Source organism: Haliotis cracherodii, unplaced genomic scaffold (assembly GCF_022045235.1).
Source record: "Haliotis cracherodii isolate W230 unplaced genomic scaffold, xgHalCrac1.p SCAF_14, whole genome shotgun sequence".
NCBI classification, from domain to species: domain Eukaryota; kingdom Metazoa; phylum Mollusca; class Gastropoda; order Lepetellida; family Haliotidae; genus Haliotis; species Haliotis cracherodii.
This window is the reverse complement of record NW_027266269.1, coordinates 26,410,536-26,428,882: the sequence shown is the minus strand read 5'-3', so window position 1 is coordinate 26,428,882 and position 18,347 is coordinate 26,410,536. Positions and strand designations below refer to the sequence as shown.

At 43.3% G+C, this 18,347-nt stretch overlaps 1 protein-coding gene across 1 annotated transcript in view; it reads left to right on the top strand.

Moving 5' to 3' along the window:
- LOC139461151 (cysteine-rich motor neuron 1 protein-like) overlaps positions 1-18,347 on the top strand; it is a 47,927-nt gene that overhangs the window by 9,964 nt on the left and 19,616 nt on the right. The window contains exons 2-8 of the mRNA XM_071242710.1: positions 1,363-1,467; positions 2,966-3,073; positions 7,259-7,378; positions 9,163-9,246; positions 14,676-14,765; positions 16,763-16,870; positions 17,944-18,036. Coding sequence (XP_071098811.1) covers positions 1,363-1,467; positions 2,966-3,073; positions 7,259-7,378; positions 9,163-9,246; positions 14,676-14,765; positions 16,763-16,870; positions 17,944-18,036 — 708 coding nt within the window. The remainder of the gene's footprint in view (positions 1-1,362; positions 1,468-2,965; positions 3,074-7,258; positions 7,379-9,162; positions 9,247-14,675; positions 14,766-16,762; positions 16,871-17,943; positions 18,037-18,347) is intronic.

The window sequence follows — 18,347 nt, the reverse complement described above, 5'->3', positions numbered from 1 at the left end:
TTGTCAGCACCATACCCGTGCTCGTGGGTTTCACCGAAGTAGACAACGTCTGAGACCTGCATCACTTCGGGCTTTCCTAACACATAAAGCTGGCGCGCCGTGATATAACTGTAATACTTTTAAAAGCGGCGTTAAACACAACTCACTCACTCCGTCAGTAGGACAAATGGAGTGATTGTATCCGTACAAGGACGGAAATCAACTCCAGACGATATTACTATGTTGTATTGATACAACTTGGTCACTGTGTTGTACTAATACAACTTGGTCACTGCGTTGCACGACCCGTCAGAGCCGGGGTAGAATAGGTCTTCAGCAACCCATGCTTGCTATGAAAGGCGACCATGCTTGTCGTAAGAGGCGACTAACGGGATCAGGTGGTCAGGCTCGCTGACTTGTTTTATGCATGTCATCGTATCTTAATTGCGTGGATCGTTGCCCATGATGTCAGTCACTGGATTTGTCTGGTCAAATATCCTTGTTCATTAACAGTTTAACTATTAGTCTTAATATTAGTAAATATGCCATTGTTAATTCCATATGATAAATTATTTTCTATGTCGTCGTGGCAGGAGACGAATTTCATTTGTCTTCCATACAGACTTTACGGGTTCGAATCCCGCTGGCGACATATGTTTTTTTCGTGAAATTCGTATTCTGAACGTAAAGGGGGGGAAACGTACAAAGAAACTTGTAGTTATGTGTTCAAAAACAATCACCAAAAAACATATCCTAATAATAATTTCTTATGGGGTGAGCCGTCATATAGCTGGAATATTGCTGAGTGCGGCGTTACACAACAAACCAAGCGACCAACCAATCGTATGAGTGGGATAACAGAAGTAAGACACACTCCTCTCTCTGCCAACAATGGAAATGGGACAAATGCCATTTACATCACAAACTGTGTTCATTCTTCGGTGTGCGTGAGTGAGTGAGTGAGTATGGTTTCACGCTGCTTTTAGCAATATTCCAGCAATATCACGGGGTGGGACACCAGAAACGGGCTTCACACATTGTACCTATGTGGAATCGAACCCGGGTCTTCGGTGTGATGAGTGAATGATTTAACTACTAGGCTACCCAAGCGCTCTCCTCCTCTTCCTCATAGAGATGCAGTCTGGAGCGCCTTGAAGCGCTGAATATTTCATTGTTATCCCACTAAGCAATTCTAGACACAAATGACAATGCACCCAACATACGTTTGTTTAACAATTGTTGGTTGGTGTATAATTTAGCAGTTAACAAGACAGTGCGCACTATGAGATCGATGTTGAGCACGTTAAAATTAACGAAATTGAAAACTTCCTTATGTCAAAGATACGTAGACCATGAAGTAACATGTAAGTTATTTATTTGCAGTTGCGTCTCAGACCACGTGTCCACGGGTGCTCTGCTCGAGAGACTGCCTCTCCGGCTACAGGAACGACTCCAGAGGCTGCACATTGTGTGAATGCGTTGACGACGGTAAAGATACACTATACTGCCTCCTAGCTAACGCTAATGTCATTTAAATCAATGGAATTTATTTACTCACTCTAAGCATTAAACCACTCACTCACTCAACTACCCGCCCAAACACCTCACTCACTCACTCAATCACTCACTCACTCAACCACTCACTCAGCCATTCACTCACTCAATAACACTCCCTCACTCACACTCACTCACTCAACTACCCACCCAAACACCTCACTCACTCAACCACTCACTCACTCACTCACTCACTCACTCACTCAACCACTCAACCACTCAACCACTAACTCAACCACTCAACCACTCAACCACTCACTCACTAAACTACTCACTCAACCACACGCACTCACTCAACTACCCACCCAAACACCTCACTCACTCAACCACTCACTCACTCACTCAACCACTCGCTCACTCAACTACTCACTCACTCACTCAACCACTCACTCACTCAACCACTCACTCACTCAACCACTCACTCACTCACTCACTCAACCACTCGCTCACTCAACCACTCACTCACTCACTCAACCACTCACTCACTCACTCAACCACTCGCTCACTCAACCACTCACTCACTCACTCAACCACTCACTCACTCACTCAACCACTCGCTCACTCAACCACTCACTCACTCAACCACTCACTCACTCACTCAACCACTCACTCAACCACTCACTCAACCACTCACTCACCCATTCAACCACTGACCCAGTCACTGTTTTTCTTTTCTTTCATTTATATTTTTCTGTTGCTTTTTACATGGTTTATACAGAGCACTGCTTTACAAAGAAGTAATGACAACTTGACCAAAACGTGGTGAAGTGACGTAACCAATTTTCGAACTGCATCCAGAGGAAGATCACACTGTTACAAAGTCAGAATATATCAAAATAAATATTCAACAGTTTAAATTTGGTCTTTACAGTGGCTAGATAATGTGTGATCTGCGTATCCCATTTTATGAAGTAACTTATTTGTTGGTAAATTTGAAGGATATTTGATATTGAAGTCATTAAAATTTCTTATTTTTAAGACATTTAAATGGAATCGAATTATATTTGTATTTCTCTGTTCCTGTTTTTTGTTGTTCTAACATCGATTCCCATTTCGTAAAGAATGATTGTTTTAACACTGGCTATCTCATAAAAATTTATAATAGTATTGACTGCCTTGTCGTGACTTAAGTAAATGATAGATAATAAATGGAGGGGCTCTTCCAAATTTTTTGGATATTTAAAAGGCCATGTAACAAATGTTATTTTTGGGATAAAAAAGCCTTCTTTGCGATAATATTGCTTGACAGGGGAGATCGCACAACAGTATAGTTAGAAATGTGTTTATTATGACGTTCGCGAAAATATTCAAATGGAAGAAATAGGCCATTTTCATCAATAAGATCATTTAGGAAATGTTTGCCCTTATGTCGCCAATATGCTTATTGCCATCATGTATATTATCACTTAACCATGCTGATTTTCTTCCTCAGCCTGTCCTGACATCTCGTACTGTCGCGAGTACTGCCAGTATGGTCACAGACTAGACGAGTATGGATGCCGCACGTGTGACTGTCGCCCGTATCAGCCCCCGTCATATAGTACGTGGAATCTTTACATTATTATGTCGCTTAGTACGATGTAGCAGTACGATGTTGCATGTGTAGTACGATGTGGTATTGCAGTAGGTGTAGTACGATGTAGCATGTGCAGTACAATGTAGCATGTGCAGTACGATGTAGCATGTGCAGTACGACGTAGCATGTGCAGTAAGATGTAGCATGTGCAGTACGATGTGGCATGTGCAGTAGGTGCAGGACGATGTAACACGTGCAGTACAATGTAGCATGTGCAGTACGATGTAGCATGTGCAGTACGACGTAGCATGTGCAGTACGATGTAACATGAGCAGTGCGATATAGCATGTGCAGTACGATGTGGCATGTGCAGTACGATGTGGCATGTGCAGTACGATGTAGCATGTGCAGTACGATGTGGCATGTGCAGTACGATGTAGCATATGCAGTACGATGTAACATGTGCAGTACGATGTAACATGTGCAGTACGATGTGGCATGTGCAGTACGATGTAGCATATGCAGTACGATGTAGCATGTGCAGTACCATGTGGCATGTGCAGTAAGATGTAGCATGTGCAATACGACGTAGCATATGCAGTACGATGTAACATGTGCAGTACGATGTGGCATGTGCAGTACGATGTAGCATGTGCAGTACCATGTGGCATGTGCAGTACGATGTAGCATGTGCAGTACGACGTAGCATATGCAGTACGATGTAACATGTGCAGTACGATGTGGCATGTGCAGTACGATGTAGCATGTGCAGTACGACGTAGCATGTGCAGTACGATGTAGCATGTGCAGTACGATGTAGCATGCGCAGTACGATGTAACATGTGCAGTACGATGTAGCATATGCAGTACGATGTAGCATGTGCAGTACGATGTAGCATGTGCAGTACGATGTGGCATATGCAGTACGATGTAGCATGCTCAGTATGTGCAGAACGATGTATCAAGTGCAGTAGGTGCAGTACGACGTAGCATGTGCAGTTACGACGTAGCATGTGCAGTTACGATGTAGCATGTGCAGTACGATGTGCCATGGGCAGTACGATGTAGCATGCGCAGTATGTGCAGTACGATGTAACATGTGCATCAGGTGCAGTACGATGTAACATGTGCATCAGATGCAGTACGATGTAACATGTGCAGCAGGTGCAGTACGATGTAGCATGTGCATTACGATGTATCATATACTTGAAAATGTAAACCTACCGCTGTTGCGATATTTGCAACCCAAATGAATCTTAATAGCGCTAAAGGGGCGGTGGGGTAGCCTAGAGGTTAAAGCGTTCGCTCGTCACGCCGAAGACCCAGGTTCGATTCCCCACCTGGGTACAATATGTGAAGCCCATTTCTGGTGTCCCCCCGCCGTGATATTGCTGGAATATTGCTAAAAGCGGCGTAAAACCATACTCACTCACTCACTCGACCCGTGAAGAATAGGTCTTCAGCAACCCATGCTTGCCGTAAAAGGCGACTATGCTTGTCGTAAGAGGCGACGAACGGGATCGGGTGGTCAGGCTCGCTGACTTGGTTGATGCATGTCATCGTATTCCAATTACGTGGATAGATGCTCTTGATGTCAATCACTGGATTGTCTGGTCCAACCTCGATTATTTACAGACCGCCGTCATATAGCTGGAATATTGCTGAGTGCGGCGTTAAACAACAAACAAACAAACACTCACTCTCACCGAAGAGTGAACACAGTTTGTGATGTAAATGGCCTCTGTCCCATTTCCATTGATGGCAGAGAGAGGAGCGTGTCTTACTTCTTTAAGGGGCGGTCGGGTAGCCTGGTGGTTAAAGCGTTCGCTCGTCACGCCGAAGACCCGGGTTCGATTCCCGACACAGGTACAATGTGTGAAGCCCATTTCTGGAGTCCCCCGCCGTGATATTGCTGGGATATTGCTAAAAGCGGCGTAAAATCAGAATCACTCACTCACTCACTCACTCACTCACTTCTTTTATCTCACTAATACGATTGGTTGGTTGGTCGCCTCCTACGACAAGCATAGTCGCCTGTTACGGCAAGCCTGGGTTGCTGAAGACCAATTCAACCCCGGATCGTCACGGGTCCCACTCATACGAAGGAAAGTACAGTGTACAATCGGTCATTGTTTAATTGTGTATAGGAGAATGTCTAATGGTAAATAGGGGTTGGCTCTACCAAGAGCGTGTGCAGAAGACCAGGGTCGAGAATGGAGGCTTGCTTTCTGGGGAGCGAACGGAGGGACGGGCTTGTGCGATCAAGCGTGTAATTTTGGAGGACGTCTCCTCCAACAAGGCCTTATATTATGCATCTATATACAAACGCTCCGCCTCGATGTATTTTCGTTTCAGCCTTTGAAATTGCTATACAGGACGAGTGTGCAAATATACTTTATTTACCCGCGGCGTTCGATATTTTGAATATGATAATTGCATTTACGATGCTACGATCTGTCGAATTCTACAAAGTCGTGTATACACATAAAACATGAATGTCTGTTGTTTGTTGTTTAACGCCGCACTTAGCAATATTCCAGCTATATGACGGCGGTCTGTAATTAATCGAGTCTGGAGCAAACACTCCAGTGATTGAAATCATGAGCATCGATCCACGCAATTGGGATAAGATGACATGCATCAACCAAGTTACCGAAGCCTGACCACCAGACCCCGTTAGTTACCTCTTGCGACAAGTATGGGTTGCTGAAGACCAATTCTAACCCGGATCTTCACGGGTCCAGGTAATGAATCGTTTGTACAGAGTAGAAGCAGTAACAGAGACGGTGGTAGTGCTACACGATATCGCACTTGTGTCCCCGTTTGTATTTTGGACCAATGTTTTTCTCTTCGTGGGGATTTCGTTGAGACTCTTCAATCGAACAGGAAAATGTCCGCGAACATTCCGACAGACGCCTGTCTCTCCGTGAAGATCCCGACAGACGCCTGTCTCTCCGTGAACATTCCGACAGACGCCTGTCTCTCCGTGAACATTCCGATAGATGAGTGTCTCTCCGTGAACATTCCGACAGACGCCTGTCTCTCCGTGAACATTCCGATAGATGAGTGTCTCTCCGTGAACATTCCGACAGACGCTTGTCTCTCCGTGAACATTCCGACAGACGCTTGTCTCTCCGTGAACATTCCGACAGACGCATTTCTCTCCGTGAAGATTCCGATAGATGCGTGTCTCTCCGTGAACATTCCGACAGACGCTTGTCTCTCCGTGAACATTCCGACAGACGCATGTCTCTCCGTGAACATTCCGACAGACGCATGTCTCTCCGTGAACATTCCGACAGACGCTTGTCTCTCCGTGAAGATTCCGATAGATGAGTGTCTCTCCGTGAACATTCCGACAGACGCATGTCTCTCCGTGAAGATTCCGATAGATGAGTGTCTCTCCGTGAACATTCCGACAGACGCTTGTCTCTCCGTGAACATTCCGATAGATGCATGTCTCTCCGTGAACATTCCGACAGAAGCCTGTCTCTCCGTGAACATTCCGACAGACGCGTGTCTCTCCGTGAACATTCCGACAGACGCTTGTCTCTCCGTGAACATTCCGATAGATGCGTGTCTCTCCGTGAACATTCCGACAGACGCTTGTCTCTCCGTGAACATTCCGACAGACGCTTGTCTTTCCGTGAAGACTTCGAACAGAGGCATGTCTTTCCGTGAAGACTTCGAACAGAGGCATGTCTTTCCGTGAAGACTTCGGACAGAGGCATGTCTTTCCGTGAACATTCCGACAGACGCATGTCTTTCCGCGAAGACTTCGGGCAGAGGCATGTCTCCCCGCGAATATTCCTGACAGTCGATCTGCACAGTACCGAGGATTCAAGACAAATATAGCAGCGTAAAACCACAAAACCGTGTGTGTTGTAAAAGCCGACAGAAATATTCATCTCGTGGGAACGCGAAGACGCCCCTTACAGCATGCAGTGCATGAGCAAACATGTAGCAGTCAGAGCAAACTGAAATAATTTATTTTTTTATGTTGGTAGCATACAGCTGGTTATCTACATGTATTTCACAGAACGAACGTGTGCCTGTTCTGGTTAACACATGAGATGAAGCTAAGAAGTAGTACTAAGACATAATACAAATTACAAATCACAAAACTGCGAAATTAGAAAACGAACTCTAAGATCCCATCATTATATCTTTTAAATTTTGTTGTTGTATGTTATAATGATGCTGTTACAGACACCGTCGCCAGCGCCAACTCCTCCTGCAGTGTGATCACGTGTGAGAACTACTGCCCCTACGGGAGATTCGTCCGCGATGGATGTGTCACTTGCCAATGTCGAACAGAGGATGGCAAAAGTAAGTGATGTGGATCTTTCAGAATCAGAGGGAGGGGTACCTGTGTATTCCTCAGGATGCAGTCATTAAGGTGTGGGGATCTATCAAAAGGAGGGATACCTGTGTATTCTTTAGAATGACATCATTAAGGTGTGGGGATCTGTCAGAGGGAGGGATATCTGTGTATTCTTTAGAATGACATCATTAAGGTGTGGGGATCTGTCAGAGGGAGGGATATCTGTGTATTCTTTAGAATGACATCATTAAGGTGTGGGGATCTGTCAGAGGGAGGGGCACTTGTGTATTCCTTAGGATGCCGCCATTAAGGTGAGGGGATCTGTCAAAAGGAGGGATACATGTGTATTCCTTAGGATGCCGCCATTAAGTGTGGGGATCTATCAGAGGGAGGGGTACCTGTGTATTCCTTAGGATGCAGTCATTAAGGTGTGGGGATCTGTCAAAGGGAGGGATACCTGTGTATTCTTTAGAATATACATCATTAAGGTGTGGGGATCTGTCAGAGGGAGGGATATCTGTGTATTCTTTAGAATGACATCATTAAGGTGTGGGGATCTGTCAGAGGGAGGGGCACTTGTGTATTCCTTAGGATGCCGCCATTAAGGTGAGGGGATCTGTCAAAAGGAGGGATACATGTGTATTCCTTAGGATGCCGCCATTAAGTGTGGGGATCTATCAGAGGGAGGGGTACCTGTGTATTCCTTAGGATGCCGCCATTAAGTGTGGGGATCTATCAGAGGGAGGGGCACTTGTGTATTCCTTAGGATGCCGCCATTAAGGTGAGGGGATCTATCAAAAGAAGGGATACATGTGTATTCCTTAGGATGCCGCCATTAAGGTGTGGGGATCTATCAGAGGGAGGGGTACCCGTGTATTCCTTAGGATGCCGTCATTAAGGTGTGGGGATCTATCAGAGGGAGGGGCACTTGTGTATTCCTTAGGATGCCGCCATTAAGGTGTGGGGATCTATCAAAAGGAGGGATACATGTGTATTCCTTAGGATGCCGCCATTAAGTGTGGGGATCTATCAGAGGGAGGGATACATGTGTATTCCTTAGGATGCCGTCATTAAGGTGTGGGGATCTATCAAAAGGAGGGATACATGTGTATTCCTTAGGATGCCGCCATTAAGGTGTGGGGATCTATCAGAGGGAGGGGTACCTGTGTATTCCTTAGGATGCCGCCATTAAGGTGTGGGGATCTATCAGAGAGAGGGGTACCCGTGTATTCCTTAGGATGCCGCCATTAAGGTGTGGGGGTCTATCAGAGAGAGGGGTACCCGTGTATGCCTTAGGATGCCACCATTAAGATGTGGGGATCTATCAATGGGAGGGATATTTGTGTTTTCCTTAGGATGACGTCATTCAGGTTTGGGGATCTGTCAATGGGAGGGATATCTGTGTATTCCTGAGGATGCCACCATTAAGATGTGGGGATCTATCAATGGGAGGGATATCTGTGTTTTCCTTAGGATGACGTCATTCAGGTTTGGGGATCTGTCAATGGGAGGCATACATATGTATTCCTTAGGATGCCGTCATTAAGGAGGGAGGATCTATCAGAGGGAGGGGCACCTGGGTATTCCTCAGGGTGACGCCAGTAATTTATCGGACGGCGTGGCCTCTTCTATCGAAGACACTAAGGGTTGAGTTTGTGTATTTTTTATGCTTGGCATCAAAGCATATGTTCCTATTCTAGACAGTTGGCTGGAGAGTATGAATGTCGAGGTGAGATGCAGGCTTCTGTTTCTGTGCATCTGGAACTCCCTCGATCTCCTCGTGTTTCAGGTTGCGGGCCGGTGTGCAGGAACTGGTGCTCGTCGGGTCGCTTCTACGACAGTGATGGCTGTGCCACCTGTTACTGCTATAGACGTGAGTATTCGGGAATCTAAACACCAATGCCTTCAGGCCCTTGACTATCTGGTCAACTATACCATGTGTCATTTGCCCAGTGTCCATTACCTATTACTTGTCTATGATAACTCAAGTACCGGCTTCCATACCTTCAGCGCTAGTTACTATAAAGTGTTGGCTTCCATTGTCTATTGCTAATCACCTATCAGTGCCAAGCCTCTGTTCAAGCTTCCCTTATTAGTTTCTACCCTTTCTTATTTTCCACCTCTTGTTATCTTATTAATTTTGTTGTCCTTACAAGTACATATATATGCTCTCTGCCTCGTGACAAAATAAACTAGAAAACTTCAATAGGCGTATTCTTAATAAAAACGGAACTAATAAAACGCATCTAAAAACACAATAACCTACCAAATCAAAATCACATAAACAAAAAAACATCCACCATACCCAGCTCCCTTAGTTCTCCTCCCCAACCCCATCGGCATCTATTCCATATCTCAAAATTCCCAAATTCTATATAAGCAACCCCTAAACCCCCCTCTTGGGTTGCACAGACCACTTTCGCCCCTTTCGGAAACACATTAAATGGCCTGGCCGGGCCCGTGTGCGAAATACGCATCAGTCGGAAAGCGCACGTTAAATCTCCAAAGTAAGTAAGTCGTGGCATTCATTAACCTGATGAAGGAGTAAGCATATACTCCGAAACGTTGTGTTCCTCATTATAAAGAAATTGTTTGATAGGCATTACTTAGAAGTTGACGGTTGACAAGGTAGACACAATTTTATGGACAACAACTTCTTTAATACTGTAAAAAGCGACGTTTCGGTATAGATCCTTATACCGTTGTCAAGCAAGACTGGATGAGGGTCATACTACAGAATATATATCGTCGGTGGAGGAATAACAGTAGAGTTACTGTTACAGTTACTGTTAATCCTCTTACTGTTAATCCTCCACCTACTATATATATTCTGTAGTGTGTCCCTCATTCAGTCTTGCTTGACAACGGTATAAGGATCTATACCGAAACGTCGCTTTTTACAGTATTAAAGAAGTTGTTATCCATACAATTGTGTCTACCTTGTCATAATAAAGAAGTTGGCATCCATATATTCTCTTCCTTAAAAAATATCTAGTTTTGGTGTTTAGCGGTGTCTGAACATGTATCATGACTCAAATTCATCATGAACAAACCTAGGCCGATCGTATAACTGTACAACGGATACGTATTTACGAGGTTTATGACACACCTTAAGTCTTTTTTTTCGGATACACAGGTTCTATGAACACGGAAAATCTGTTTTTGTTCAATATTTCAAGTTTCCATTGCCTTGTTTACAGAGTGTGAAGAAATTGGCTTGTTCGTAATGGCCCGACGTACCTTAACAATTGTGTTCGGCGTGGATGAGTGTCTCACTCGCGAGCATACACCCAAGCACAAATATTAGCTTGATACATATAAGAAGTTTAGAGCTTTCAGTCGCCTAATTGCACCGGATTGTTGATAACTTCTCGACAGGTGTGCACCCGATTACATCATTTCTGTCAATATGTCAATTATAAAAAGTGATTAATGTATTCACATACTTTTTTTTATAAATAACGTGTACACCATGTGAGCACGCAGTAATGACGTATCCTCGGAAAAGACGTCATGAGAGTGAGTCTGGTTTGTCATTATTTTTTCAAAATATGTCTGGGCAGAGATTGAGTTTTTTTGGGTTTTTTTAAATCTGTCTTTAGTAGTTTACAAATCTATAGAGTAAGTTGATTCTTATGAACAACGTGTCTTATTTCCCACGAGACAGGCTGCCTGCCTACGACTATAGATCTTCTTGACAAATTAGGGATTGAATGGTATGTGCAAAAAATCGAACTCAGGTGCAAAAACGAAATTTGAATTTCTTAATAGTTTGTGGCGATCGGACGTTATAGTATCCAGTACTAGTTAGTATTCAAAGATATTCAACAGCGTGTCGGAGATAGGACGTTATAGTTTCCAGTACCGGGGAGTATTCCGAGATTTACAACAGCGTGTCGGAGATAGGACGTTATAGTATCCAGGACATAACAGTATTCCTTGATATACAACAGCGTGTCGGAGATAGGACGTTATAGTATCCAGTACTAGTTAGTATTCATAGATATTCAACAGCGTGTCGGAGATAGGACGTTATAGTTTCCAGTACCGGGGAGTATTCCGAGATATACAACACCGTGTCGGAGATAGGACGTGTTAGTATCCAGTACAAAACAGTATTCCGAGATATACAACAGCGTGTCGGAGATAGGACCTTATAGTATCCAGTACAAAACAGTATTCATAGATATACAACAGCGTGTCGGAGATAGGACGTTATAGTACCCAGTACAAAACAGTATTCATAGATATATAACAGCGTGTCGGAGAAAGGACGTAATAGTATCCAGTACTGGGCAGTGTTCGTAGATATACAACAGCGAGTCGGAGAAGGACCTTATAGTATCCAGTACTGGGCAGTATTCATAGATATACAACAGCGTGTCGGAGATAGGACGTCATAGTTCCCAGTACAAAACAGTATTCATAGATATAAAACAGCGTGTCGGAGAAAGGACGTTATAATATCATATCGCTGCCATACCCATATATCTGTGTTGCCATGGGTACAGAGGAACACGGGGTTGAGAACTGGGTGTACATACACCCAGTATGCGTGTATACATACATGATACAAAATGAAGGCAATACCGCATTTCTCCTCCTCCGGGTGTTGACATTGACGTCAATGAGTCAATACTTCGTCGGCTACGACAGCGCAATTCCGTGTTACCAGCTCCCTATCAATATTGACTTGCTCTAGTCGCAATGTAATATTTCCCGTGTGTTCTTCGAGGACCTGTCGTGTGTTGACCGATTAACAGAGATGTCGGCGTAGATAGCAATGTGACTTAATAAGGTCAGGAGCCTGCTGTTGTTATGTTAATTACACTAACATTGATACATATAATTAATATGTGCCTTGGTAAACTTGGTTTACGAATAGAAAACAAATAGTTGGTTTGTGTGTGTGCATTCATACACATATTTCAATACCATATCTTAACAAGTCTCTACATTTGCACAGAAGAAAATGCCAGCATGGAGTTTTTAATCAGCTCTGGTCGATGCACATCACACATATCTGTACAATGGCTATATATCTGTACAATGGCAATATATCTGTACAATGGACATATATATGTACAATGGTTATATATCTGTACAATGGATATATATCTGTACAATGGATATATATCTGTACAATGGCTACATATCTGCACAATGGACATATATATGTACAATGGTTATATATCTGTACAATGGATATATATCTGTACAATGGATATATGTCTGAACAATGGATATATATCTGTACAGTGGCGATATATCTGTACAATGGACATATATATTGTACAATGGTTATATATCTGTTCAATGGATATATATCTGTACAATGGATATATGTCTTTACAATGGATATATATCTGTACAGTGGCGATATATCTGTAAAATGACTATATGTCTGTAAAATGAATATAGGTCTGTAAAATTGCTATATATTTGTACAATGGCGATATATCTGTGCAATGGCGATATATCTGTAAAATGACTTAGTCTATATGTCTGTAAAATAGCTATATATCTGTAAAATGGATATATATATCTGTAGAATGGATATATATCTGTACAGTGGCGATATATCTGTAAAATGACTATATGTCTGTATAATTGCTATATATCTGTACAATGGCGATATATCCGTGCAATGGCGTTATATCTGTAAAATGGGTATATATCCGTACAATGGATATATATCTGTACAGTGGCGATATATCTGTACAATGGATATATCTTTACAGTGGCGATATATCTGTAAAATGACTATATGTCTGTAAAATGACTATATGTCTGTAAAATTGCTATATATCTGTAAAAGAGCTATATATAAGTGCAATAATCTTAAACACGACGTTAAACCCCATTTCACCTCACCACATCCTTTAGTGCCTCTTTCGACTGCCACACGTTTCTGAGGACCAATTCATTACATTATATAATAAGATTAATGTATTATGTAAATTAATATCAGTGATAAAATTAATTAGCAATATTAATACATAAAACTATCACTATTACCTTACTAATTGATTTAGTTATACCTCAAGAGTCTTAACGCGCCTTTTTCACTAACACCTGGACCCACTTGCAAACAGCGATCTTAGCACAACAACTATTGTAAGCCTATGTTAAAGGATGGGAGTTACAATCATCTTAGCGCTAAGATTGCTTTGTGCAAGTGTGCCCTGGAGTCATCACCGATTTTCAGTGGTCCATTTTTTTACAGCTATTTTGACCTTTAGCAAGGAACACATGTGGACCCGAGCACCTGACACTTTAAACTGGTATATACACAAACTCATTGCGAGCTGTAAACCACAAACAATGGAACTTTAAAAGTCAAGGTCATTGGAAGTCCTTTGGTTTTATTTTAAACTTTTTACACCCAATTAGATATGTATCGTAATTGAATGCTAACAGATCTTGATGTCTATTTCTACAGATCTGTCTACCAGAATAAATGCCGCGGCAGACTGGTACAAAGAGAAGCTGTGTTGTAATGAATGTCGTGTTGACGCCCAAGTGTAATGGGCCATCTTAATGTCAACGCCCTCGAAGATCCGGGTTAGAATAGGTCTTCAGTAACCCATGCTTGCCGCACTCAGCAATATTCCAGCTATATGACGGCGGTCTGTAAATAATCGAGTCTGGGCCAGACAATCCAGTCATTAATATCATGAGCATCAATCCACGCATTTGGGATCGATGACATGCATCAACCAAGCCAGCGAGCCTGACCACCCGATCCCGTTAGTCGCCTCTTACGACAAGCATAGTCGCCTTTTACGGCAAGCATGGGTTGCTGAAGACCTATTCTGACCCGGGTCTTCACGGGTCCGTTCCGTTTGTAGCCACAATCACACATGTGTGTATTTTTTTCTTTTGCCCAGCAGGTTATTGTTGTTAAGGATGATCCAGTCACGAGTAGAAGACAGTAAGCTTAAAGGACTCAGAGGGGCACGGGTGGCCCAGTCGTCTAATTCGCCACAGTTAGCTGTGCCGAGTCGCGTCCCTTGGGCACGCCAGAAACCTAGGATTGTGGGTTCGAATCCCGGTTCACCCCGATTATGTTTCTAGGTTTGTCAGCACCATACCCCTGCTCGTGGGTTTCACCGAAGTGGTAAACGTCTAAGACCTGCATCACTTCGGGCTTTCCTCCCACATTAAGCTGACACGCCGTGATATAACTGGAACACTGTTAAAAGCGGCGTCAACCCAAGCTCACTCACTCACTAAAGGACTCGGACATTCATTGCTGTCAATCAATTAGCAATCTTCAATGAATCAATTCTCTCCCTTCAGCTGTATGCCCTAGGCGTTACTGTAGCAACAGCTGCGACAAGGGGTACGTCACCGACGACAACGGATGCTCGACCTGCACGTGCGTCGGAAGTGAGTATCACATTATGAGGAAGATTAAAGCAGACAGTCAATAGAATCGTAGCATGCATGACGGATTTATTTATTTGTTCTTTTTGTTTGTTTGTTGTTTACCGCCGCGCTCAGCAATATTACAGCTATATGACGGCGGTCTGTGAATAATCGAGTCTGACATCGTGAGTTTCGATCCAAGCAGTTGGGATACGATGACATGCATCAACTAAGTCAGCGAGCCTGACCACCCTATCCCGTTAGTGGCCTCTTACGACAAGCATAGTCAGCTGTTACGGCAAGCGTGGGTTCCTGAAGACCTATTCTACCCCGGATCTTCACGGGTCCCCGTGCATGACAGAGTTACGTCTGACTGCATTGTAGCAATATTGCTCAAATCGAAAAAAGGGAGCAGAAAAACGTTTATAAGCGTTTATATAATTCACATGTTAAGAAATGTGTTGATATGTGAGTGAGTGGGTGAGTGAGTATGGTTTTACGCCGGTTTTAGCAATATTCCAGCAATATCACGGCGGGGGACACCAGAAATGGGATTCACACATTGGATCTATGTCGGGAATCGAACCCGGGTCTTCGGCGTGACGAGCGAACGCTTTAGCCACTAGGCTACCCGACCGCCCCTTGGTATATGAGTGAGTGAGTGAGTGTGGTTTTACGCCGCTTTTAGCAATATTCCAGCAATATCACGGCGGGGGACACCAGAAATGGGCTTCACACATTGTACCTATGTCGGGAATCGAACCCGGGTCTTCGGCGTGACGAGCGAACGCTTTAGCTACTAGGCTCCCCGACCGCCCGTTGGTATATGAAAGTATTTACAAGGACGAATGTTGTTGATATGTTGTGAGATGTTTGTGTACATAATAAACGAAATATATTTTGTTCCGTCTGGTACACTAGTGTTTTAGCTCAGCATATCCAGCATGAATTAAATACCTAAATGTCTAAACATGACCTTCCAACGTTCAGAAAGATATATATAATATATATCCTTCTCCACGGAAAATGTAACCGTGACCATGTGAATAATTATTATAGAGTATTATTTTCGAAACGCATATAACCCCAATGTTCCTCCCTTGAAAGCACACTGTAATAAAGTTGATTGACTTTTTGAAACATTTTTTTCAAAAAAAATATAAACAAAAACAAAAATGCACATTTTATCCTCCTTTGAAAGTACACTGTAGTAGAGTTGATTGACATTTTCTTTGACTTTGTATTAAAAAAAATATTAAAAAAACAAAATTGCATATCCTATCCTCCTTTGAGGTTACACTGTAATGGAGTTGACTGACTTTTTGAGACATTTTACCAGAAAATATTAACAAAAACAAAATTGCACATTCTGTCTGTGAACGCAAGTAAAAGTGAAATGTGATTTTACAGGAGTTTGAAAGGGAAAGCCAGTTTGGGGAGTTGCAGTATAAAGTCTGTGTGGACTTTCTTTGGTGTGATCCAAAAGTGAAAGACTGTACCAAATAATTGAACGTGGAATATTCAAAAGAGAGAATGTAATACAGTGGGGTAAATTTGAAAAAAAAAGATTCGAAATTGTGATATCTGTGTTTCAGGATTAATAAAATTAATGCTTTTATAGCAAGTTAATATTAAGCTGTATATATACAATTTGGCGCATGTAACCATTATTGTCATACCATGTGTCATCGTTTTAAGTCCTATAATCTGTTCATATCTGAATATGTAATACTAATTATTTAATACTAACTATCTGTTATACGTATATGTGACCGATTTACTGTGTGAGTGTACTTGAAAATATTAAGATGAAGTTTTTTTTAAATAATACGCGGCCATCTTGAAATATGGCAGCCATCTTGGATTGTTAAGTGGCATAATTACGTATTTTCCTCACTTAACATCAATATGAATATTCATGTAAAGTTTCATGCGTGTTACATCATCGGAACAATTCCGCAATGTTTTGCACTTTATCTGACGTGATGAAGTTTTATGAAGACTAACTGCTGTTCCAGATTATGTACCTCCGTCTGGGTGTCCAGTCGTCAGTTGCGAGTTGTTCTGCCATTATGGCTTCAAGAACGGAAGTAACGGGTGCCCCGTCTGCGAATGCGCTTACAAGAGTGAGTTCGACTTGAAAAACATCTATGGCGGCACTCTGTTGTTTTCACTATTCATGTTGTTTGACGAATGTGCAGTTGGTTGTCTGTCACTCATGACTACAGCATCTTGAACCTTCATTTGGAGGAGGATCTGGCGAGGGGAGTTGGGTGTGTGTGTAGACCTGGGGAGTTGTATTGTGTGGGTAGGGGAGCGGGATGGTCGGGGTGTTTGGCTAGGAGCGGCGCGTGGATGGCGGGTCGTGGTGGTGGTGTGTGTATGTGTGTTGGGGGATGGGGGGGGGGGGGCGTAATGACGGAGTTTCTGGCGCGTGGAATAGGGTGTGTGTGAACAATGTATGTGTGTGTGTAGCGCTGGGACGTTGTATTGTGTGGGGTGGGGAGTGGGATGGTCGAGGTGTTTGGCTAGGAGTTGTGCGTGGATGGAGGGGGGGGGGGGGTTAATAAGGGAGTTTCTGGCGCGGGGAGTAGGGTGGTTGCGGGTGTAGAGCTGTAATGTGTAGGGTGGGGAGTGGGGTGGGGAGTGGGATGGTTGGGGTGTTGGGCTAGGCTGGTTGCTGGGATGGGGGTGGGGTGGGGTGGGGTGGGATTTGTATATGTGGGGCTGTGGGTCGGCCTGGGATGTTTGGCACAGACGGGACATCTTTTTCGGGCGCTACTTCAAAACACATCCATATATATTTTTTTCGCTGGAACAATGTTGTTGTTTTTAAAATCCTATCACTCAATAGGAATGTGTTTTAAGCTAGAGAACACAATCGTAACCCTGTAAGTGATCCTTATTTATTACACATTACACATTTACAGTAATACCGCGTTAACTCAATGCCGAGGGTATCGATGAAAATGTGCAAATGTCGACAAAAACGGAATACTGATGTTTGATGTCATATCGTCATGGCATCAGGGCAGTTGCAACACTGTCCCCCGCTGTGATATTGCTGGAATATTGCTAAAAGCGGCGTAAAACAATACTCACTCACTCACTCATTCAAGCAAAATGAGTAGACTAAGTTTGTAAATTTTACCAGCTATGCGCGTCATGTGCGCGTCCTGAATTCAATCTATGTTTCCAGCTCCCATAGCGTGCCCGCGGATATACTGCGACCTTGACTGTCCTAATGGCTACCAAACCAACAACAATGGCTGCAGGCTGTGCCTATGTCAAGGTCAGTCACGTGACATCGTGTTCAAGTTTGTATTCGTCCTCCCTGTGTGTGTATAGGTGAGATGCTGTGCTTATAGTATGTTATCGCAGGGCGGCCTCTAAGGCGCCATAAATCGCTGTGCAGAGTTGTGTCCCTTAGGCTTTCCAGGAACCTATGATCGTGTGTTCGAATCCAGTTTCGTCATGATTATGTTTCTTGATGTGTTAGCACCATACCATCCTCATGGGTTTCACTAAAGTGGTAAACTTCAAAGACCTGCATCACATCAGGCTATCCTCCCACATCAAATTGACACCCTGTGAAATAACTGA